The 24,247-nt window shown below is 41.1% G+C and overlaps 1 protein-coding gene across 3 annotated transcripts; it reads left to right on the top strand.

The window, feature by feature from the left end:
• Nucleotides 1-1,620: 1,620 nt before the first annotated feature.
• On the top strand, nt 1,621-24,241 carry HNRNPLL (heterogeneous nuclear ribonucleoprotein L like). 3 transcript variants are annotated; one of them, XM_042827000.1, is made up of 10 exons: nt 1,621-1,857; nt 9,415-9,533; nt 10,662-10,899; nt 14,890-14,975; nt 17,778-17,874; nt 17,963-18,035; nt 21,835-21,906; nt 23,067-23,284; nt 23,473-23,594; nt 24,001-24,241. In XM_042827000.1, the coding sequence occupies exons 1-10, from the start codon at nt 1,702-1,704 to the stop codon at nt 24,212-24,214; spliced, it is 1,395 nt and encodes a 464-aa protein (XP_042682934.1). In that variant the 5' UTR covers nt 1,621-1,701; the 3' UTR covers nt 24,215-24,241. The 3 variants fall into 3 exon arrangements, with proteins under 3 accessions (XP_042682934.1, XP_042682933.1, XP_042682935.1); XM_042826999.1 differs by having other exon boundaries at nt 1,621-1,893; XM_042827001.1 differs by lacking the exon at nt 1,621-1,857 and adding an exon at nt 6,731-6,963.
• The last annotated feature ends 6 nt before the right edge of the window (nt 24,242-24,247 follow it).

Genomic DNA, 24,247 nt, shown 5'->3' with positions numbered 1-24,247 from the left:
ACCCTTTGGGCTGTATACCCTTGAAGTCGTAATGAATATTTTACTAGAAATTAAAACTAGGTACAACAAATACTGAAATAAAAGCACAAGTTAAGAAACAAAGAGAAAAAAAACGAGAAGGTGGGACACATTGCAGGCAAAGTTAAATCAAATGTGTGTTTGTAGATGACTTAAATGACAGGACGAGGGGAAACGGCTTTAAACTGGAAGAGGGTAGATTTAGACTAGATGTAAGGAAGACATTCTTTCTTGCTAGAGTGGTGAGACACCGGCACTGGATGCCCAGAGGCTGTGGATGCCCCTCCTGCAGGCATTCAAGGCCAGGCTGGATGGGGCTGTGAGCAGCCTGGTCAGAGGGAGGCGTCCCTGCCTATAGCAGGGGGTTGGAACGAGGTGGTCTTAAAGGTCCCTTCCAACACAAACCATTCTGTGATTCTATGATGCCTGAGGGATGCAGATTCGAGTCAGGTCGGGCAGAAAGAGAAACCAAACCTGGGCCTCTCGCTTCTTGGAGTGCCTTTACCAGTAACTTCCAGGGTAGCAGAATGTTTAAACAGCAAACCATTTTCTTTCTTTTCTAGCTTACAAGCTAGAAAACAACCACCTCAGCCCCACGCCCTTTCTCCATTGACGTGCTTCCTGCAGGGCTCCACTCTGCGTTCACCTGGGCTTCGCAGCCCCAGCAGCATCATCTGCCACTGCCACAAAGCACCGTGAGCCACTTCAGCTGCCAAAGCCTTCTCCCTCCGTGAGGAAAACAGACCCGTAGACAGGTGTGGGCTGTGAGACACACCTTCGCAACGCCTCCACGAGAAATAACCCCGAGCAGAAGCTGTGGCCGCTTTGTGTCACTGCACGAGGCCACAGGCAGCGCGGCAATACGTCGCTCCTGTTATAGGGGTAGTGCAAGGAACGGAGACCTCACGGACCGGCACGGGGCAGCAATCCGTGCGTTGTGAGCTCGTAGGGGAACGCTTGGTGTTACTCCTCACCTGAGGAACGAGGGGCCACGCCAGCCCGCACGGAGAGGCACGCGAGCTCTCTCTCTTTCTACGGGCAGGGGCTCGGTGCTGGGCGCAGACCATTTGCTGAGCAGGGAGCAGCCAGCGCTCCCAGTGACCTTGCAACTGGCGGGATGCCGTCCCCAGAAAAGCCGCGGTAGGAGACGCGGGATCGTAAGGGGAACCGCTCCTTCACCGCCCGCGAGGGAGACAAAGGCGGGCGAGGGCGGGAAGAGGCGGCCGCGCGAGGAGAGCGCGCGGAGGGGCCGTGAGCGCGGCGCGCGCCCCCGCGACTATTGCGCCACCCGGCGCCTCGCGCTCCCCCCGCCCTCCCTTATTCCCGGGCTCTCAGACATCAAAGAGCGATGGAGAGGAGCAGCGGGGGGCGGCACCGAGGAGCCTCGCCGTGAGGTGACGGGCACGCCCGCCCTCCAATCGCAGCGCGAACGGCGGCCGATGGGCGCGCTCGCTAGCCAATAGCCGAGGAGTCCTCGCTCCCTCCCCGGCTCGGAGCCAATCGCGGAGCCGCTGAGCGGCGGGGAGGCACGACCCGTTCCCGGGGCGGGGAGGGGGCGTGCGGGGGGACGGAGCGCAGAGCATCTTTGGCGCTCGCTGCCGCCGGGCTCCGTACCCGCTCCTCCTCCCTGTCGCGTGTGCGCCCTCCGCCAGGAGCCGGCCCGCTCCCACCCTCCTCCCGGCGATGTCGTCTCCGTCGTCCGGGGATCGGTATGAAGAAGAGGAGGAGGAGGACGGCGCCTACGAGAGCCAGGCCAAGCGGCTGAAGCCCAGCGCGGCCGCCGAGGAAGGCGAGATCGAGTACAGCGGCGCCGAGGAGAGCGAGAGCCGGCGGGACAAGGTTCCCCCGCAGCGCGGAGGCGGCTTTTCGGGCGGGGTGAGGGCTCCTTCCCTCCGCAAGGCGGCGGGGTGCGGGGCGGGGGCGGGCGGCGGAGCCCCCTCCTCGTGGCGAGGCTCCGGGCCGCAGAGCGGGGCCTCCGGGCGCGGGGCGGCCTTCTGGGCGGCTTCCCTTCGTGCCCACCCGCGGCCTGCCGGAGGCCGTAGCCAGCCGGCCCTTTCCCCTGGGCACGGAGGCGCTTCCGGGGCGGGGGGTGCGCCGCTTTGCCCCGCTCCGAGGCGGTGGGCCGCCGGCTCGGGGCCGTGCTGCTGAGCCCGGGCTGCGAGGCGGGTTGTGGTGAAGCGCGGAGCTCGCCGCCGCTCCGTGGGCTGCTCGGTGCCTTTTCGGATGTCGCCGGGACGAGTTTTGCGCTCGCCCTGTTGCTGAGTGTAACTATAGAAACGTGCGGCGGGGGAAGAAAGCGGGCGGAGGGTTCCTTTCGTCCGTCCGTTTGACCTTATTGTCTGGCTGCGCCGGGCTGTGAGGCTGATGGCGAGTGCCTGCCGCTCCCTTAAGTTCCCCCGTTCCTTCCGTCGCTTTCCCCCGCTGTGAGCCGGGCTGACGGACGCCTTAGTTCGGTGTGCTTGCTTTGCTGCGCTCTTTGTGTATTTGTATCAATCAAAGCAGTAAGCGAGACCCATCGATCTGGGCTAACGGCACTTCTGCGTCTAGCCTTTGATTTCTTACTCCGCCGAATTGCCCGGATGATTTGAACCGTTTATTCAGTTCTCGATGGCACTTTGTTTCCTCCCTGAAAAGCAAGATCAACGAGAGCTTGATTCCATGACATTTAGAGTAGTTCTGTGTTATGATTTGGCTGAACTACGCTGCTTAACAACGGGATGAATTAGTAACAGATGAATTAGCGCCTTTGCTGTTACCATCTTTCCATCAGCTGAACCTCTTTCTGGACTGCAATCACCTGCTGAATGCGTAGAAAAGTTTCCTGGTGAACTGCAGTAAAGTTGCACCTTTTGGGATAACTGTTTTAAGTGTTATACCTTGTCACAAAGCATCATCTATGGCCTTAGTAATGCATTCTTAGAGGATGCATCTGAATTAAATCCTTATGTTTGCATAAGTTATCTTGACATTTCCTCATATAGGAGAGTTGGGCATCACACACCGCGTTTCAAACAGGGACAAGATACTCCTCTTACCTTTCTAAGTTGCCAGTTTGTTATTTTTAACTTTCCTTCATTTTGGCGTTGATTGTCTTTTTTTTTTTTTTTTTTTTTAACTTTAGTATCTCAGTTTTTATGCTAGTTAATGCACAAGGCATACAGCCCTGCTAGGTAACAAGAGGATAAAGTATGTCTGTAACCTAACATTTTGGATTTTGGCTGTGTTTCGTCAGCAAAGAGACTGAAACAAGTGTGTAGGAGGTCTAGAAGAGAAGGATTTTAGGTAGCGTGTCGTATCAGTTGCAGTGTGCCTCAAGAGGGTGCGTGGTCACAGACTCTTGACTCTCCTAATGCACTGTGATGGTTTGTTGGCAAAGCTGTACTGATGAGCTATCTGGGGAGGCAGTACTGGGGTACAGCCTCTGTAAATGTCGTCCTTCCAGATCTCACTCTCCCCCATAGAATGCTGCTGTAAGACCACCTCTATTCCTCACCCTGTCAACTCTCCAGTCACAGCTCTCCATGCTCCTCAGTGCTCAGATGAGACAATAGGAAGGAGCAGGGGGAGGCAGCAGTTTTCTGGGTAATAGAGATCGTACTAGGTTCTTAAGAGCAAACTGTAACATCAAGAGAATATGTGAAAAATGAACAACTGAGTGCTTTTGTCTGGAGTTTGTAAGAGCAAAATGCCAGTATCCATTCGTTAAAGTTAGTTCATGTGAACGTTAGGGTTTTTTTTTCTTTAATTGGTTTTAAAAAAAGAAAATGTGCAGGAAATGGATTATTTTTTTCCCCTCAGACATACCACCTTCATTTTGTTCCTGGATAAACGTTCCTAGCACATAAAAGTTAGTTTCGGTTCAAGGTGAAGATGTACAAGATAGGAGTAGGCTGAGGGAGTAAGTGCAGGTATGCTGGATTGCTCAGAAAGAAGCAGAAAAAGAATATGTAAAGTGAAGGACAAAGATCAATACGGAATGGGGAATTAAGAGGGAGAAATGGGAAAATGGATAACTGGAGTAGGGAGAGTGGTTGGAGTCTGTTAGCCTCATGCTTTTCCTCTCTTACAGTGTCCTAAAATAATGGTGAATTGTCATCAGTTACATACAGGTTGTGAGATAAAACCTGTTTCATAGTGGGACCTTTTAGTTATCCCCTTGGCATGATCTCTCCCTGCTGGGCTGTTTATTGTTATTGTTGTGATGTTTTCTTTCCTCTGGGATTGCCTTGTGAGTTGCGTAGTCCCTTACTGCCTCTAAGTTCTGTGTTTCTGCAAATGGGTGCCTAGAAGTCTTTCCTGATACGCAGGTTACAGATGGGTAAGAATATATATATATTTTTGTTCTTCCTTTGCCTCTGTTCCCCACCAGTAATGATACTGCACAGAGTCAGGGGGGTGTGCTCCTTCCTATTGTCTCATCTGAGTGCTGAGGAGCATGGAGAGCTGTGACTGGAGAGTTGACAGGGAGAGGAATAGAGGTGGTCTTACAGCAGCATTCTATGGAGGAGAGTGAGATCTGGAAGGATGACATTTACAGAGGTTGTGCTGTGTGGTGGGGAGACCTGGGCAGAGGAGTCAGAACTGGGTTATAGCAGAGTCAGGACACAGGGAGAAAGCGGGGTGGGAATTAAGAGCTGTGTTGGAGGGTGGTTGGAGGGCCTCTCAGCTCTCTCCCTCATGTAAATTTCTTCCATTGGTTAGTGTTGTATTTAACTTTTTTTTTTTTTTTTCTGGTAGCATTCATTTGCCTCGCTGTCTCTTACATGCTTTATAGAAATATTGAAGAATAGGTAAGGATGATTGTTATGTTTGGGGAAGTGGGATGTGGTGTCAAAATACACAAACATAAAACCAGGTTCCTGAAAGGTTAGCTAGGAGTGTGAACATGCAGCGTCTGAGCTGCTCTGCTATAAGTTCGGGTGTGCAATGTTCTTGCTTTGCAGTGTAAGTGGGCAGCAACGCACCTCAGGAGTAAACTGCTTCATGTCTGTCACAGGCAGTAGCAGTGGCTAGATGGAGATGAGTTCAGAGCCTAGAAGTCTATTATGGAGCAATCTGAGTGTAAATCGTCCTTCTTCCTTTGCTCTCCATCACAAAGGCGACTAAAGCTAGTTCCTCTTCCAGCACCTCAGGTATTTGTTCCTCATAATTGTCTCCTCATAATGCTCCGTATTTGTTTTGTTTTAGGTTTTAAGAGATGTATTTGGATTGCCCTGAGCACAGGGGAAAATAAAGAATCATAGAGTTGTTGTTGAAGACCGTGCAGGAAATGCTGCATATACTTCAGAAAGCCTTTTCTCTGTCACGCCACCTCCAATGGGCAGAGCTGAAATTACTGGGGAATGTGTTGTGTGCCTTCACTTTCCCTTTACGGCATGGTAACTGTGCAGCTGCATTCGTAGTTAGGCACTGACAATGTTTTAGGCACTTGCATACAGAATAAGCAACCTTTTGGGGCTCTTCCAATTGCAGTTTTAAATATAACAACTATTTCAGAGCATGTGAGAAGGATGCAGTGAGGAAGAAGTTGTAAGTGCGTGTGATGTTCTGAATGATGAGAAATGAAATAGCAAGGTGTATAGGTATCTAGGGGAGAAAATGTGAAGGAGAATAGCATCCTTCTGCAGTAAAGAGAAAGAGAGATGGAAGCAGAGGAATAGTAAAGAAGCAGATGGTCCAAAAAAAGGTAATATGAGCTCTGGTGAATATATTGACTGGAAAGGTGTCTGGAGAAAGGATGCAGAACAGGTGTCTGTGCAAACAGTGCAAAGTTCTCTGATCTAGAATTAGTGAACAGAAGAGGCTTCATACAGCTAGAACCCTTCCTGACTTTCTTCCTTTCTGGAATAACAGAATCAAAATTTATTAGCAAGACGCCAGTGATATATTTGAAATGTTGCCTAGGAATATGTAGGTCAGTAAAGAAAAGATATATTAAAATGCTGCAGTTGTTCTTCAGAGCTTCCATTACAGTCACGTGTATATGAAATAACCAAGCACATGAGGCATGATGCAGTTATTCTAGGGCTTCCTTCTCTCTCTGGAAACACAGTTTCAACGTTACCTGTAATGTTGGCAGTCTTTTTTTTTCCAGGAATCCTTTTCTGTTCTTGTTACTGGTCTTGAGCACTTAGAAGAAGTCTGTTTCCATTACCTATTTAAGTACTACTTTTTCTGCCCAGCTAATGATTCTTTAAGAAACCATTACTGAGCTTTGAGAAGACATCCTGGGCAATATATATTTAGCAGGCACAGCAGTAACACGAGCTGGTGTGTTTCCTGGCTCTGTTGGAGGGCATCGTGCAGGGGTTAGGCATGGGGTTCCTGTGCCATTGGAAGAAGTAAGCAGGGGAGCACTGGTGTTGGCTCATCTGTGTTACATGCTCCGTAACCACTCTCTGTGCCAGCTGTAGCATATATAGACTTCTCAGGATAGGGCGACTGCGAGACCTTAGTCAAAGTGCTGTGTTTCTTGTTTGTGGAAAGGGAAGGTGGCAAGCAGTGGGATGAATTCTGACTTTGGCTGTGAAGGTGCTTTACAGTGACGGATGTATTTGCGTTCTCATTTAGACTACTGACTTTATTTTTTCCTTTTAGGGGAAATCCAGGATTGTTCTAGATTTGCAACTTGGTAGCTACAAAACTTGTTTGATGATCATATGCACGTCTGCCCTCGTGAATGCTTTTTTGCACTCGAACATATGCCAGTAGCACATGTTGGTGTCTTTCAGCAATATGCTGTGTGAATGTCAGTTTGTGACTTCCTGGCTTCAGGCTGACTTGTGCTTCGTTCCTGCACCGCTGTTTGCTGCTTCTGGTCAGAGGCTATTCTGAGGAAAGCAGACTCCCACCGCTTTAGGCCTGTGTACCTTCACTGGCTTTGTCTAAACACTGTGATGAGGCAGTTACACAGAAATGCTATGCGGACAAGCCCTCAGCTTCATGGCAAGTGACTGAGATTTTACTACTATTTTTTTTTTTATTTTTAATAAAGCTTCATCCTTTTCAAGCTTTTGTGTTAAGTTTCTACAATAGCGGCAGTGTTATGATTTATTCTTGCTTAATCTCCTACTGTACTTCATCCTAATAAATAATGCTTTCCATATAGCATTATGAGTGAAGGAGATTTTGCTTAGAATGCTAAATATCTTAACTATAAAAGGAAACAGAGATTGCATTTGCTGAAGGTTCTGAGAATCATTCCAGTTGCAGTAATGTGGACACTCCTGTATGTGCATGTAACTGATGTATAATGGATTCAGAAATGCAAGCGTAAAAGTAAATGTTTGTAATGCTGTTAGAAAGCTTTGTATCATGATTAGGCAAGCTTTAATGCAAATACAAAGGAAAATGCTTGACAAGAAATGTGAACTGGAGCAGGAATTGAACTGGAAAGAGGACAGAGACATAACATACCATTAGGATGCATACTCTGAAGAACTTGGCTTGTCTGGGGGTGCTCATTCACTAAGGTAGCTCTTTCTAGTGAGCCTTTGTTTCAGTGAGAAAACCATTGCCTATATTTACCATCTGATATGCAGTGAAATATTCTTAGGTACAATTTCTTGAATGTTAAAAGGAGAAGGAAAAAAAAAGAAGGAATGCATATTCATAGCGTTAACAGGGATCTTAATACAGTAACAAGTATGTGGGGCAATGAATAATTGATTTAACAACTTCTAAATAAAGTAAAGCTACTTGCTGTCTGAACATCTTCGAGCACTAGACTTTGCAGAAAAAAATGGTAATTACTGTTTTCTCCCGAAGGGTTCTTCAGGTGCTTCTTTCAGCTTTGAAATTTATGCATGGGTAAAGAAGAGAGAAGTTGAGAATAGAAGTATGTGTGGAGCTTTGTTCCTTCAGCGATTCTCTGAGTACCTGCAGTTCAGAGTTTTAACCTTTCTTAATAATTTGATCACTGCTACCAGAGCTGGGGTGGTTAATTCAGGATTACTTTATAACTACCACTCCTTGCATTTACTCACAGCTGCCACAGTTCTTATTCAAAGAAGTATGTTGCAAGTGAAAATGCTTTCATGGTGCAAATGACTCGGACATAAATGAAGATTTAAAAAATAGTGCAGCAGGTTGTTCTGAACGCTGACAACATCCCATGGCCTGCTTTATGGTTCACGTGCTCAAAGGAAGGAGAAAATATGAGGAGAGCTGTGTATGGAACCCAGGAGTTAGATACAGGAGACTCAATTTGTAGTTACCTGGGAAAAGCTATTTCCTTTCCTTCTGTAGTTTATAAAGATAGGGAAAGGAAGAATGTGTGTAGCATGCACTCAGCAGAGCTGAAAGCTCCTTTGTACTGCAGATGAGAATGTCCCTCGGCTTCCAGAAGGTGCTGTGCTTCTTACTACATAGAAGTGAAAATTCAACAAGACTTGTTAGATCAAACGAACACACTGACGTAGTGAATTCGTAAACAAGAACTTGACATTGCTGTTACCTGTACTAAATCTGCATGTTACTAAGTACAGTGTATTTCATGCATCTTTATTATGTCTAGTCTTCCTTTGTGTATCTCTGTCATTATTGACTAATACTATTTCATCAATTTTTTTTTTCTCTTGGCTTAAAATAAACAAGGTGCGTTTCAGCCCTACTTCAGGCTTCACGCAGAAGGATGGAGCTGATCCCTGCCTGTCTAAATGGTTCAGTTGCACAGAACTCACTGCAGCTCTACTAGCTCACTGAGAAACATTTACTGTGGCAATTCTGTGTGCCTGCGTACAAGGGCTGAAACCAGTTGATGAAAATCAGCCTTGGGGTGAAAAGAAAGAGCGTGACCACCTGTACTGAAATAGAATCTTTTAAAAATATACATCAAGAGCACTCGGAATTGCAAGGGATTGCTGGTTTGTTTCCAGTATTGGACTGAGCCAGCATTTGGTTACACTGGAGGACACAGCTCTGCACATGTTAGGAAAGTAACCAGTCTTGATTGAGTTTACTGATGGCCCTTGTTTGTCGCTGCTTTTTTGCTTTACTTCTTCAGGAAACAAGACTTGTCTCAGATGTCATAAGCAAACAGGAAGCATGTAAAAAATATTTTAGGTGTTGTGCGTGTTGAAATATTTTCTGTTTGGAACAAGTAGGGTGGAAGACCTCCTTTAATCAAGTAAATTTTTTAGAATACACTTCATTTTATACTAGAAAAATCTTGCCTGTGTGAATGTGTTAACAAAGTCTGCAAATTATTTGAAGTAGGCTTCAGCAGTTGAACTCTGCAGTCTGTTTGGAAAGAAAAGTGGAATTGTTTAAAATGTACTTTGTACATTTAAATGGCTGCTTCTGGACCCAGTGTAGTGTCTGCCCAATAAGTTTAGCTAACAATATTGATGTTCCTTGTTCTGTACTGAATACTAAATGTTGTTTTGTTGTTGTTAGGATGCAGGGGGAAGTCATCACAAAGTCTCTGTTTCTCCTGTTGTCCATGTCCGAGGGCTGTGTGAATCAGTTGTGGAAGCAGATCTTGTGGAAGCTCTGGAAAAGTTTGGAACCATATGGTACGTCAAACATTGTGAAGCCACATCCCTCAACAAGTTGGAAGCATTATCTAAAAGTCACTCAGATCTCTTTAAATACATTGTGATAGCCACTTCAAGTCTTGGATTTAGTTACTAGCAGAGCAAACAACTTTCTAGCTGTGTGAAGATTCTCCTTTTGTACACGTAAGAAGTCTGGTTAAGCAGTTACCTTTTCTGTGTACCCTAATACCTGCTGTCAGACTGCTAGTTTTAGCCTGAAGTGTGAACTGTAACAAAACTGAACTTCAGAACAGAATGAGCCTTTTTCCACTGGTTTTATATGGGAGAAGTGCTTATGACATGAGATGGTTATTCAGAGGGAGCCTCTTCTGTGTCAAAGCAGCTGTAAGCAGAATAGTAGAGGTAAATTGGTAGAGCCAGTTTATTCTGAGTGCTTCATTTTAGAAAAATGCATTTCTTTTCAGTGATATGCTAGTATTGAAGTAAAATGAGTTTTGGAGATAGTACAGTGGTATTTTTCGTTCTCTAAATATTCATCTAACTGAAGAGCACTTGCATTAATGTCTTAAAATAAATAAAATGAGGTGCCAAAAGCTTGTTTAGGTGTACAAGTAAGTACATTTTAGCCTGAGAAGTTACCTTTTCCAAAAAAGAAATTTGCTGAAAAAAAAAGTTTGGTTAACTAGAATGCTTTTGTTTATTTCTTCCAAGGTAGTTTTGTGTCAGGAAAAGAATAAGCTTTTAAATTTCTTGGTTTAGTGTACAAATTTAAATGTTTTCTGTAAATTGCATTTACTTTAATCCTTTACGTCATAAATAACTTAATGAGCTTTTTTAAAACTTGAATTTGTAATCCTAGTAAACAATTACCTAATTATTGTGTTGGTTAAATGTTCTTGTCTATTATACATTTTCAAGACATTTTCAACTGCTCATTACTTACTTTTCTAACAAATGCATTTCTTTGCTTCATGTGAGTGCTTTAGAAACACGTGACCGGGCTTGGGAAGTGCAAGAGGGAAGACCTGGCTTCCTTGTATGTCCTTGTTTGGACTTGTGTAGAAAAGCAGAACGTATCATATAAGACTGCTACTGAATTTCAGACTAAGCATATGGGAGAGTTTACTGTATTATTTCTCTCCCCAGTTATGTCATGATGATGCCGTTTAAACGTCAGGCTCTGGTAGAGTTTGAAAAAGTAGAAAGTGCCAAGAAGTGTGTGACATTTGCAGCAGATGAACCTGTGTACATTGCGGGGCAGCAAGCTTTCTTCAACTACTCGACTAGTAAAAGGATTACTCGGCCGGGGAACACCGACGACCCATCTGGTGGAAATAAAGTTCTCCTGTTGTCAATCCAGAATCCTCTCTACCCAATTACAGTGGTATGTTTCTCTTAATTTAATAATGCAACGCTTGGAAATGACAGTCTTCATTACATCATTTCCATTGTGTGCTATGAGGGCTGCTCCAAAAGTAATGCCTCTTATTTTATGACGTTGACTGACGGTGTCAGAGGCAGATGTTGGTGGTATGGCAGTAGAGGTTGAACCTTCTTGCCAATATCCCATTACATTTTGTTGCTGTGGAACAGATGGCAGCAGAGGTGCAGTGTGATAAAATGGCGTATGGCATGGAAGTACAAATGGACCAAAGGTGTAGAATTCCACCATGCTAAGAAAATTTATTGGCATTAATCAACACTTGTTAAATGTTTACGGAGACCAGACAGTGGATATAAGCACAGTGAGGTAGTGAGTGGTGTATTTCAGTAGAAGCGACAGTAATGATGGGTCACTTCTGCTGGCATGCGTTTCTGAGTGCAGCATGCAGGCTCTTATTCATCACTGCAGAAATGCGCAGCTAATGGTGACTGTGTTGAAAAATAGTGTTTTGTAGCTGAGAACTTGCTCTATCAAATAAGTGTTACTCTATTCTTCTTATCTGTTGTCGTATCTGTTTCAGTAAATAGGAGGGATTACTTTTGGAGCAACCTATGTACTGGTTTAAATTGTATACTGTTAATCTTGAGTCAAGAATTAGTCTTCTACCAAACCTTTATATCATCTTCACATAAGTATCATTCAGGTTCTGGAAAAAAATGTTTGTTAGTTTTTTTTTTCCCTATTGTTTTTGAGATGACTCAGTCCTGTTGTGCAGATATTTTGCAATACATTTAAAAACTTCAGTGGTCAAGATTTTGTAATGTTGCCACATACTTGAAAAATATTTCCGAATATGTTGACATAACATCAGGAATGTTGCTATCTTTTAGGCCCTGACGGGGGGTATGTTTAAATAGCAAGTCATTTTTTCCAGTAAGAAAGGGTTATTTTATTGCAGCCATTCATTCTTAAGTATTTTCTTTGCAGAAAGCTGAAACCTTGATCTGTTGATGATCAGCTCCACTTTGGTGGAATCTTCCTCGCTTTTTATTTGGGCTGATGCATTTTATTTTCAGTATCTCTGGTCATATTATTTATATACAGTTCATTTTTTGTTTAACAATACTGTAATTAAGAGCACAGAATATCTTTTCCATTGAATGTCTGCTTATATTTTTTCATAAAGACTTACAGCCTATGTTAAATTACACAGGAATATTTTGGGGGAGAATATTTTGGCATGTCTCCTTAAGGCAGACTTGTTAAACTGTGGCATATACATAAGTTACTTAATCTTGGAGAAACATGTAGATATTGGATAGTAGAGATCAGTCCAAGCATCTGGCTTGTGTGGAACCATGTAACTTCAGTATTAAATTCTGTTTTATGACCGTATATTATGTTAGCAAATTGAGTGAAGCTTAACAATTCTGGAATTACTTAATCACAAACAATTGGTTCCATATCATGCTCTCTGCTTTGTTGTGTTGTGAATGTAGATAGGTTTTTGCCTACTGATTCATTTGTGGATGATGAATGTGCTTTCTTCTCAATGTTTTCTTTATAGAAAAGCATGGCAACGTATGACTTTATAATCAGGTTTAAAAATAGACCTGCCTTGATCTGTGTGAACCAATTAATTGACTGAGCTGAATTGTTCTTTGCATGTAAATGTAATACAGATTTTTGGAAGCTGTTTCATTAAAGCATTTTCAACTTAGATTGCAAAAGCAACTGAGATGAATGCAGATGCTTGAATAAACAGAAGCACCATTCTTGGCTAGGAGTATTTGAAAATTCTGAACGTGAAACCTCTGGCATAGCAGCATCTTGGAAAGCAAAACCAAAACCCACCTTCTTTTCCTTTCTGCTGCCCCTTCACTGTCTAGTGTATACTGATGAGTACTAGAAGACAACATATTTCCAAAACTACTTAAAAAGCACCAGAGCTCGTCAGAGATAGTACAGACCAATTAATTGAGTCTGTAGCAACTGGGAAGAGCAATTGTGTAGTCCTAGAATGGTTTGGGTTGGAAGGGACCTTAAAGATCATCTGGATCCAACCCAATGAGAGTGGTTTGCTGTGGTAGCTGCAATGTTTTAAACGACTATCAATTTCATTTGATATTAGGTTGCTACAACTCTTAGGTATTCTAATGTACATGTAATGTTAGTGTTAAGTCATATGGTTAATTTGGTAATCTGAAATAGGTGAATTAATTTTAAAAAACAAAATGAATTTAAAGCTGTGTGTGTGCCTGTTGACTGACTGCACTAATGATGTTTTGAGTAGAGCTTGAATATTGAAAGAACTTTAGAATTAGTTCTAATGATAATAGGAAATTATTTGGATGATGAATTGTGAAAGAAAGTCGTATGCCCTAAAACTGATGTCATCTGAAGCTGGGAAGTCAACATGACACTTCTCTTTCAATCCAGAAGAGTTGAAGGATAAAAATATGTGCTATTTAGTATACCTACAAAATGTGCCTATGGTGTAGTCTGCTAAATTTTTTTTTAAGGCTGTTTTAATCTCTTCTAAAAATGTGTGTTCATCTTCTGAAAAACTTTGGGTTGACAATCTCCACTGCTTGCTTCATTTAGCTGTGTAAAACACTCACAGGAGTGCCTGGTGTAAGCCCCTGAGTGCACTGAATTCTTTTTTTAGTGGTAGTACACACATGTATTAAGGGTTATGGTGCTTGATATACACCAAGAGTTGCACCACTGCAGCTGTGCCAGAAAGAAGACATCCTTTCTGGTTTTTTTTTTTCTTCTTCTTTCATTTGTGTGCTTTGTTTTAAGAAATCCAGCATAGCTTCTTGCTTTGCCTCTTAACTTCTATACTGTTCTACTGAAGATAATAAATACTTACCCCGAGGATGTGCACTAAATTCTTGGAATGACTGTTTTGGAATTATTTGGTTTGGATATACAGAAAGGAAGGAGAAAAACAGATGGTGATAGTGTTCCACTGAGGTGTCTGTGCCATTGTGTGCTAGCATTAACTACCAACTGGCTGTCTAGTAAACCTTAGGTTTACTCTCAACTGTTTGAACGTTGTCTAACAGGTATATTGTTTAAAGAATCACGATTCCTGTTTGTTCAGATTCTCAAGACCTGTTCTTTGGATTTCTAAGTGGGGATGTACAGTCACCATATCAAATAAATGCATTTTTCTTCGTTAAATTCAAGCTTCAGCCTAGTTTCTGGCACCATTATGTCTGAATTCTGTGTAATGTGCAGTTGTTTGAGGTGCTGTGCATCAGACCAAGCCAATATTACGATACTTTGAGAATAAGGCAAGATTTCCCTTGGTATTTCATTCCCATGCTGCAGTGAGACTGGTCTTGAATTTTACTGGTTCCTTGCAATAGTGAAATGCTGGTGAAAACATTGCTCTGACAGCAAGCTTCTGCGAGCCCAGGATTTCCTCTTTAACTTTTCTGTGCTTTAAGTGGGGAAACACAGCATCTACTTACACTGTCTTTGACTCAGGTGCACATAATTGAATTTCTCATTTTGATAAGCTACCTAAGCTTGCATTGTGGACTTCTCTAGGTTATTTTTCTGAAGATAACTGTGAATGATTACAAAGCACCAACAAAATCGAAACCTCAGCTATAAGGGTTTTGTGAAATGAACTGTACTGTAACTACAGCATCATCATGTCTGTTTGCTTTGGTGAAGCTACTACAGTGCATGATTAAAGGCAGCACAGTCTTGAAGCATGCATGCTGTTACTGAGTTTTAACACTCTTTGCAGATACTTCTTTGTGTGAGTAATTCTTGTATAAGTTTTTTCCTGTTGTTAATATTTGACTGCCTATGCTACGTTATCCTTCAAAATGCTAAATGTAAAAGTAGAAATTGTATAGAGAAAATTGTAACTTAAAAGTTAACAAGCATTTAAAAGCTAATAGAAGATAATGTAAAACTAAGTTGTTTGAATTTTTGCTCCAGTTAAAGCAGTTTTTTCTTCTTTCTTAGGATGTCTTGTATACTGTGTGCAACCCTGTTGGCAAAGTTCAGCGCATTGTTATATTCAAGAGGAATGGAATACAAGCTATGGTTGAATATCCTTTTTAGACTGTGATTTTTTTTTTTTTTTTTTTTTTTCTGTAGGTTTTCAACTCCAGATCGGATTTCAGAATGTCAGAAAAATACCATTTAATTTTGAGGCCAAAAATCTCTCAGAAATTACAGTGTTTTTGGATATAAATTTTAGATGTTTTAAGGGAAAATATCACTTATACATGTAATCTTTGGAGGGAAGTGATGCTGTCAACAATGATCTTGATAACCATGTTTATAAGTGACCTTAAGGCTAATAATTCTTGGCATAAAATATGCCTCAAATTTGGCAATACACTGGGCAAAAAAATGTGTTGTGATTTCTAGCTGTATGGACACTCAAGAAACTGGTAAGGGGTTGCAGAGGTGCGGTTTAACTTCTTCAAACTTTTCTAAAATAGTTCTCATGTACTGTTTGACTTTTTGTTCTGACTTTAATAAAATGTGAGACCAACTGAGGCCTCATGGAGGAAATACCCTGCTCTGTTATCCTTCTGTTTATTGTATTTGTAGCATTAAGTTGTACATTGTACGAGTATTGTTAATGTGTTACTGTTGTGTGTGGAGTCCAAAGTCTGATTTGATTAAGCCTTAGTTCATAAAACTCGAATAGACCTATTCCTAGAGGTGATTACCTTCCATTTCTGAAGATGGTATTCAAAGAAAATTGTTCTGAAATCTCAAGTGCTCTTGTGATTTTTGCATACTATCCATGTGACAGGCTTTATGAGTGGATTATTTCTGTAACATGTCAATGATTTAACTAGTGGCTGTGCTGCTGATTTGCCAGGCAAAAAGAGTTGCCTCACAGTCCATTAAAGCAAGCTAACTGCTGTTTATCTGACTTAAACTGTGCATCTTAACAGATGCACACAGTTCCTGTGGTAGCATAGTAAGTTGTGGCAAACAGCGTTGTTTAAATTATATGTTTGTATAGTCAGGGATTATTCTGTGTCATATGAAAGATTAGGGTAATTGTGGGGAGGACCCTGCACGTGCTCTGAAACTGCCATGTTTCTGTCCTTTGAATTAAATTATACAATATGGCTTTTATTTAAAAAGCAGACAAAAACCCACCATACAACCAGCAATTAAAAGAAAGCTTATAAATGTAAGCAAAGTATTGCATCAGTATAAGTGAACAGTTGCTGGGAGAAGCTTCAGAAGAAGACTTGTCTGAAAGTTTCCAAAATTTACTCAAATTTCACCGCTATGTAGGTTGCTCCTAAAGTAATTCCTCCTATTTATTGCCCTGGAAATGACAACAGATATAAAGAGCACAGCGACACTATTTGATAGAGCAATTTCTGAATTATGGAACACTGTTCTTAGTCACCACCATTAGCTGTATGTTTTTGCCAGCGAAGAACAAGAGCTTGCATGCCATGCTTGTAAAAATCTGCACCAGTGGAGGTGACCCACTGTCATCTGGTGCTGCTGCTGAAGTGCACCACCTGTTGCTCTGTGTTCATATCCACTGTTTGGTCTTTGTAAACATTCAGAAGCACTGATGAATGTCAGTGGTGCAACTTTCTCCATATGGAGGAATTCACTTGAGTCCCTTTGCTCCTTATGCACTTCCTCATCAGATGCTGTTCTGATTGCTGCTCTGCTGCCATCTGTTGCACTGCAACAAAATGTAATGGAATATGGGTTGTAAGGTTCAATATCTACTGCCACAATACCACCGTCCACCTCTGATGTTGTGGGCAAACATAACAAAACCAGAGGCATTACTTTTGGAGCACTTCCCATAGTTGCATTACACATCACTCCTGAAGATGTGCTCCTACAGTTCTAGCCAGCCTCTAACAACTTCCTAGAGGTGTGAGAAGCTTAACTTTTCTTGCTCTAATCTTTGGCAGTCTCAAGTCAGTTAAAAAAATTTTGCTGTGAACCAGTATTACAGTGGAGGAAGTTGGGTTGCATGGATATGGTAAAACACAATATTGTTTTAAATATAATAAACATATACTTCCAAGGTTTCATGTAACTATATCGAATGATGGCACAAAATACCTGGTTTATTACAGGGTTCGAGCTGTCTGATGCAGTATGTTACCAACTTTGTATGAGATCATGCATTGCCATGAGCCAAGGCTTGTATGGCTTTTTCTTCTAGTAATAGAACCAATCTTTGGGGTACGTAGAGGATATGAAATAGCCTGTTTGTTGCAGCCTGGTGCATGCATCTGCATTGAGCAATGGATTTAAAGCAATCTCCTTGCTGTATTCTTGATGCAGATTGGTTCATTCAAAGCATCCCTTTTGGTTCTGTGGCTTTCTTCAGCTAAAGGATGTGCTCTTTCTTAGTTCTTTTCACTGAAGAGTAACTGCTGAGTTAATGAGACTCCCTACCCGCACTTGTATAGCTCATGCTAGCTATTAGAAGGGATGCATTGTTCTAAGTCATGCCTTCCCACCCACTAGCTCCCATCTCTTTCCCAATGATGCAGCTTGACCTTTCCATTTTGATTTTGATCCAAATATTCTCTAGGTTTGTTGACAGCTTCTATATCCTCTGCTTAAATTTACTAAATCCATCAGAATATTCCTGTCAAAATGAATCTGTAGAGAAGAATTTGTTTATAAGTGCTCACATTATGTGCTGTTTGCACAATAGAAGTAGGTGCTTAACACAGGTAAACCCATGAGTAGTTGTTAGTAACTTTACTTTGAAGTCTGTTCAGAGTTCTGGTAGGATTCAGACATAGCGAGCTACTTGCAGTCTAAAAAAAATAAAGGTATTTCAGAAGAAAGGGACATGGATGAGACACCTTGGGAAAAATCCTTAACATGTGCACGTTTGAATCAGTTTTTTGTGCCCAGAAGGCGAAGGCAGCACTCAATGGAGCAGATATCTATGCAGGATGCTGTACGCTAAAAATTGAATATGCAAGGGTAATGCACGGACCTTTTCTCTTACCTTTAGTGGCAAAACATGTATACACCATGCTTAACGTTTTTCACTTTTACTTTATTTGAACAGCCCACTCGACTTAATGTCATTAGAAACGACAACGATAGTTGGGACTACACTAAGCCGTATCTGGGCCGACGAGGTAGGTTTTCCTATGTTATTGCTGTAGATGTATGACTGTACTAATGACAATCCTTTATACGTGGTCAGGCCGTATCTCAATAGTCATTTCAAAGCAAGCCAGAGCTGCTGCTGTGTTCACAAGCCAACCTGTAACCCAGGAAATTAACCCTGAGCCCTAGTGCCCCCTACTGCCGTGTGCTTGAGCCACTTAGTTCAACAAGGAGCCCACACCTGCAAGCACCTTCGCAGTTCTCAAGGACTTGCATTTCTCCAAGCAGCTCTCTCTCTTTGGAGGAGAGGAAACCTGATACAGACTATTCCTTACAAACTACAAACTTGCACACTGCTTCTCCTTCGAAAGGACTCTTTTCCCCTATGTTGGACGAGGCATTAAGAAGGATAGAGGACTTCAGCAGGCTGACTCTACACTTCTTCATGCACCACATCGGCATCAGCAAAACCAAAACAAAACACCAAACCCTCTGAAAAACCTCAGACTTGCAATTCACCTTGTCTGCATACTGCATGCACCACTACCACAAGTTTTTAAAAGGAGGACACTTTCAGTACTTCAGATTTGTATGGGATGAATAACACGATAGACTGTACCCATTCTGTTCAAGTTTGTATGTATGCTGGTCATATTTCCCTTAAAGTTAAAACTGAAAAATTGAGACCCTCCAAAATTAAGAACCTCTTTTGTTGATATCATTGACGTTGTAATCTTTTTATTACTTGCTGTATGTGAGAGTTGCATTCAGTCTTAACGATGTAAATATTGTCTAGTAGTAGAGAAATTTCATCCTGATCTTTAGATAGTTGGAACTGAGTAGTGCAATATCAGATAGATCCCCTCAGTTATATTTAAGTATTAAAACAGGGAGATTCATAATTGATACAGACATACTGTCTCTTCAGTATTCAGCTGTAACAGTCTCCAAAGCTTGACTCCTGTCAGTGGGAAATTATGACTATTTTTGTAAAGACAAACTACTGTGTAGCCTGACTCCTGTACACTGTTCACTTAAAGCAATAATAATGTGTAATAATTGAGTGCAGTATTCAGTAACTTATGTACAATAATGCGTGCAATGTAAAGTTAGAAAAGCGAAGAGATGTCCAAGTCTGAGTACTTTTCAAAGGCTATATGAGAGCCTGGGCTTTGGCCATCTCAAGTGACATGCACTTTCAAAGTAATTCTGCAAGACACCTGGTTTGTAAAACTGTTGTACAACTAAAAACATAGGGCTTGAATTTTCAGAATGAAGTTCTTGTAAAAAGTTAACAAGGGAGCTACAGTATTGGTTGCAGCTTATAGTTTATGACTATTTTTATGAGGATTTAATTTTTTTCTCAAATTCCTGACTTCAAAAAAGCAACTTCTCGAAGTCAAGAAACTTGAGGGCAAGAAAGTAAAAGGACTGCATATGAAAATTCTGATGGATTAATTTGACCCTCTGATCTTCCAATCTTTGCAGTGATTGGAGAGCAACTTGTAACATGCTGCCCCTAATTACATTACTTAATTGGTCTGCAGATATGCATGAATTGTTTCCCAAGCAAAAAACAGTGGAAAATGAAAACATTAAGATAGATACGACTTGCTCTTTCTCAAAAACTCATACTTTACTCTTTTGCTTTTCCTTTTTTGTTACTCTGAGTGCCTATCTCGACATCGCTCTACTGCACTTAAAAGGAAAATGATTGGATTTGTACTGTGGAGCATGAGTTTTCATTTACCACAGTCCACATCCACTTGTCTAGAAAATGACAATATGAATTTTTGAACAAAGACTGAAAGGAAAGTAAACAGCTAGATTATGTCCATGAAGTAATCCAGGACTTGTTTTGAGAGAGTTCTGCTGTGTGTGCTTCTATGCGCTCCCACAACAGCGTTTGGCTTTTGAACTTAATCTGACTGAAACTGTAGGGGTCTGACTCCAGCAAAGATTTTAGCCCTGGGGGAATTTCATTTTGAGGACAGACGCTGCTACTAATAAGCCTTTCAGAACTTAATTCCTCCCACTGATCCTAGGACACAGAAATGCATTTAGCTAATTATTTTTTTTGAAGAACTATTATGTCCGTGGCAACAAATCACTTACTTCCCTTGAGCATTTCTTCAACCAACGCCTACCTGTGTTTTAGCATTCTACTGGCTCTTAGCCAGATAGTTCAAACTAGTTTGGAACATTTCTTTTGGCAGTAATACCGGGTTACTCAGCAACTCAACGAGCTGATTTAAAAAGCAAAAACAAACACCTCTAGATTATAAAGAATCTTTTTGTTCAGAAGTAATTTTAGCCCAGATCAGTTCTCATTTTCGTTGCCTGTTTGCACAAAATATTTCTTCTGGCACAATTAAGTTAGTTGAAGGAAGGAACAAGTGCTGTGGACAGGAGAGGGTAAAGGACTGTTCACCAGGAGGAAATATTTGTCAAACTATGCTATCCTGGAATTACTTGAAAGCTACTATCTTTTTGTGCACTCTTTCAATTGATTTGACTCCTTAAGACTTTAATGATAAAATTCAGTTTTCTGAAAGATAATTCCTGCGTATAGGTTAAATGTTCAAAATATTCTACATGCTTGTGTAATTACTTCCCAGAGCTAAGAAATTCAGAGCTGTTACCTGAAAAAGGAAAGGAAAAAGAAAACCATGCAAAAATAATCATCGTTCTATACAGTTGAAGGCAGTCAGCACTTTTCTGTCTCTAGTCTTTATTTCCGAAGTAAATGCCTGACTTGAAACCTGTTCTCAAATTCCTGAGCAGAAACAGCACCTGTTTTCATTTCCCACTGTTGTGCTGTCTATCATGAGTAGTTCTCTTTTGTCAGGGAAATAACTTGTGGCTGCAAAGGGCTGAATTGCCATTTTCAGCAGTCACATTTAAATTTTCTTTGGATCTACACTAAACTGAAAAATATCTTGCCCCATCTTTTCAGTGTAGCAGTGTGAGAACTCATATTATTTTTTCTAAATGTGAGACATCAATTTTTACTTACTGCAATGAAATCTGCAAGTTTAGATTTTTCTTTGCCATGGAAGGTGCAACTGATTAGAAAATACAGTTTTGACTGTACTGCACTGCTTTCTTCCAGTAATGTAGACCCTTTGCTTAACTTTATAACACAGAGAACTTGGCCTTCTTAAAGGATTGAGCTTTTGCTAAGTGCATTATTCAGTGATGTTTCTCTTCAGTCAACCTGTTACGAGCTGCTGATAATGCAATTATGTACAATCCTTTCAGCACGCCCTTAAATCAGTAGGTGTTCTGTAAGTTTATATGTACACAAATGTAATGCTCTCTGTTTACTGATTATGAAACCATGTAATACAGGTTGTTGTTGGCTTATGCTGAAACTTCTTGAAAGAAGCCCACTTTGAAAATGTGTTGCTGTTGAAGCTAATATTATGATTCAGGTACTGTCTTTCAAAAGTACTGCATTTCAAATTTGTTTTAAGAGATGCATAGGTAAATCCTGCTGTATGGTGTTTTCTATACTAATGTGTGTTGTCTGTTTAGGAAAGTTGTTGGGTATTTCCTTAGACTTTAAATGTCTACATCTCCTCATTGGCCATTACGGCCAATCAACTTAAGTGGAATTTGTTATACAAATGACAATCTTTAAATTTTGGTATCCCAGGGCTACAGCTTGCGGTTTTAGATATATAAACAATGAGAAATTGTTGATAAAATTAACAAGGACTCAGATTGCATTTTTGCTTCTTAACTAGAAGCTTTGTGTCTTAACTGGAGAAATCAAGTGCATACTTGTCCATACTGAATTGTATTTTTTCCCTTCCCATATGTTAGACAGAGGGAAGGGACGCCAGAGACAAGCTATTCTGGGAGAGCACCCATCGTCATTTAGACATGATAGTTATGGTAAGTCCAATAGGTTGACAGATGGTTTTGATTTCTGTATGTGCTGTGTGGAATGCCAAATATTCAGTCAATGTATAACTGGACCTCTGAACTGTGAGTAGTTCACTGATCTGTGCACGTGATGCCGTCAGTCCCTGTACAAAAAGTGATAGCGATGGATTGAAATGCGTAGTGCTTTTTTTTTTTCGCCATAACTCTTCTTTTTATGGAGAGCATCCAGCTCTGCGAATGTATTCCTTTGAAGAATGCTTTCTTTTAGTTGCTGTCACCATAGCAGTAAACAGAGAATAACGTAATTACTGGCGAAGCTCTTTTCTTACAGAAAATGGCAGCAGAGTTTGATCAATGGTTTGATGCAACCCAGAGCCCTTTGATGTTTTTGCCTGCAAAGCTGTGAATTGTGGGCTTTGTGTTTCTTCTAATTTAGCTAATTCTGAAAAGGTACAGCAGCGTGATTTGCTAAGAACGATATTTTGGAATTAGTGCTGTAAAGTGGTGCTGTTGTTACCAGGGCTAACTGTAGATGAAGGCCTGCCATACTGCTCTTTCCCTCATTATTGTGTTTTACTGTGGGAAAATAAAGCAAAAAGCACGTTTTATACTCTGCGAATTTCACAGTATTCGTTTTCTCAGAGGATCAGGGATCCTATCCTCAGTAATACTGATGTTTTCTGTAAACAAAAATTAATGCCTATCACTAACATCTCTTCATTTATTTAAAAAAAAAAAAAAAAAAAAGAGATGGGGTTTGGAGAGGAATGTGATCAAGGACAGAGAAAAGAAAGTATTTCAGTGAAACCTGTCACTTCACCTGTAGTGGAAAATAGGACAGCTTTGTTTCGCATTAATGCTGTGCTTTAAGCATTCCTGTTTCTTCCAAAAGTTGCCTGTAGAAAGCCAGTTTCCTGACTTTGTCATATCTCTGGAAAAATAGCTGTATCATCCTCCTTCTCTCCTGACCACTGGCTAAAAATTCACTCCTTTTTTACTTTCCTTACCTTGTAGTAATTTTTTTAGAAAATAAAGAATTTTTATTATTTTTTGCCACAACGCATGATCAGTAGAAATGACAATATTGCTGAAGGTAATTAGGTATGTTTTAAAACTCCTGTAGTCCTTTTTCCCCCCATTTTAATGAATACAATCTTTCATTTCCGTAGGTTCGCATGGTCCTTTGTTGCCATTACCAAGTCGTTACCGAATGGGATCTCGGGACACTCCCGAACTTGTTGCTTATCCATTGCCCCAGGCATCATCCTCATACATGCATGGTGGAAATCCTTCTGGATCAGTTGTCATGGTTAGTGGGTTGCATCAGCTAAAGATGAACTGTTCACGGGTCTTCAACCTTTTCTGCTTGTATGGAAACATTGAGAAGGTAAGGCATCATCTGTGAGAAACTCTGAATCTACTGCAGTTGGGTATTTTGTTGTTGTTGTTTTTCAAAACAAGCAAACAAAAATGAACTAAAGTCTAGTTGGGATGGGCACTCCTGACAACGTTTGAAATTCTTATTTTGTGCTGCTTGTTGCAGTGTCATTTTTTTCTTCATCTATCTTATCTTAGGTGAAATTTATGAAGACTATTCCAGGCACAGCACTGGTTGAAATGGGTGATGAATATGCTGTAGAAAGAGCTGTCACACATCTCAACAATGTCAAGTTATTCGGAAAGAGACTTAACGTGTGGTAAATATGTTCTATATGATTAATGGTCAGCTAGTAGGGAAATGTAATGAAGTTGCAAAGACAGGCTGTCCAGTCTTTTCATCAGTGTTAGATTTATGATTTCCAGTTTACAACTATTATTTTTCACCAAAATATTTTTGTGAATGTGACAGCTGTCAATATCAGTTCAAAATTATAATACCTATATCCTATAACCTAGGCTGTTAGAAAGCTGTGTTCACTAAGATGTTTTATCCACCCTTTCTACAGTCTTTTTAGGAAGGTGTCAAATCTAACTTGTCTTGTTCCTCTTTGAAATTGTTCTAAAGAAATGTCAGCTTTTATTTACTTACATGAATAATCTGTGTGCAAAGTTTGCAAGTTTTGATTGTTTAAAAAACTTTCATGACATATCCTTAAATCCCAGTGTTTCTAAGCAGCATTCAGTAGTTCCAAGCCAGATATTTGAGCTGGAGGATGGCACAAGTAGCTATAAGGATTTTGCGATGAGTAAGAATAATCGGTTCACCAGTGCTGGCCAAGCATCTAAGAACATCATCCAACCACCCTCTTGTGTTCTGCATTATTATAATGTTCCCCTGTGTGTAACTGAAGAAACATTTGTGAAGGTAGGCAGTTGAAATCACTGTGGCATGTAGTGCTTTGGGGCCTTA

The sequence above is a fragment of the Centrocercus urophasianus genome, unplaced genomic scaffold, assembly GCF_019232065.1.
Source record: "Centrocercus urophasianus isolate 14NV4802_14NV808 unplaced genomic scaffold, USGS_Curo_1.0 seq_270, whole genome shotgun sequence".
Classification (NCBI taxonomy): domain Eukaryota; kingdom Metazoa; phylum Chordata; class Aves; order Galliformes; family Phasianidae; genus Centrocercus; species Centrocercus urophasianus.
Note: the sequence above shows the minus strand (reverse complement) of the source record. Positions and strands in the feature narration are given on the sequence as shown.

Coding starts and splice junctions, on each gene's coding strand:
- HNRNPLL (XM_042826999.1), top strand. CDS start 1,702: ATGTCGTCTCCGTCGTCCGGGGATCGGTATGAAGAAGAGGAGGAGGAG. Junction 18,036..21,834: donor GCCGTATCTGGGCCGACGAG/GTAGGTTTTCCT, acceptor CCCATATGTTAG/ACAGAGGGAAGGGACGCCAG. Junction 23,285..23,472: donor TGTATGGAAACATTGAGAAG/GTAAGGCATCAT, acceptor ATCTTATCTTAG/GTGAAATTTATGAAGACTAT.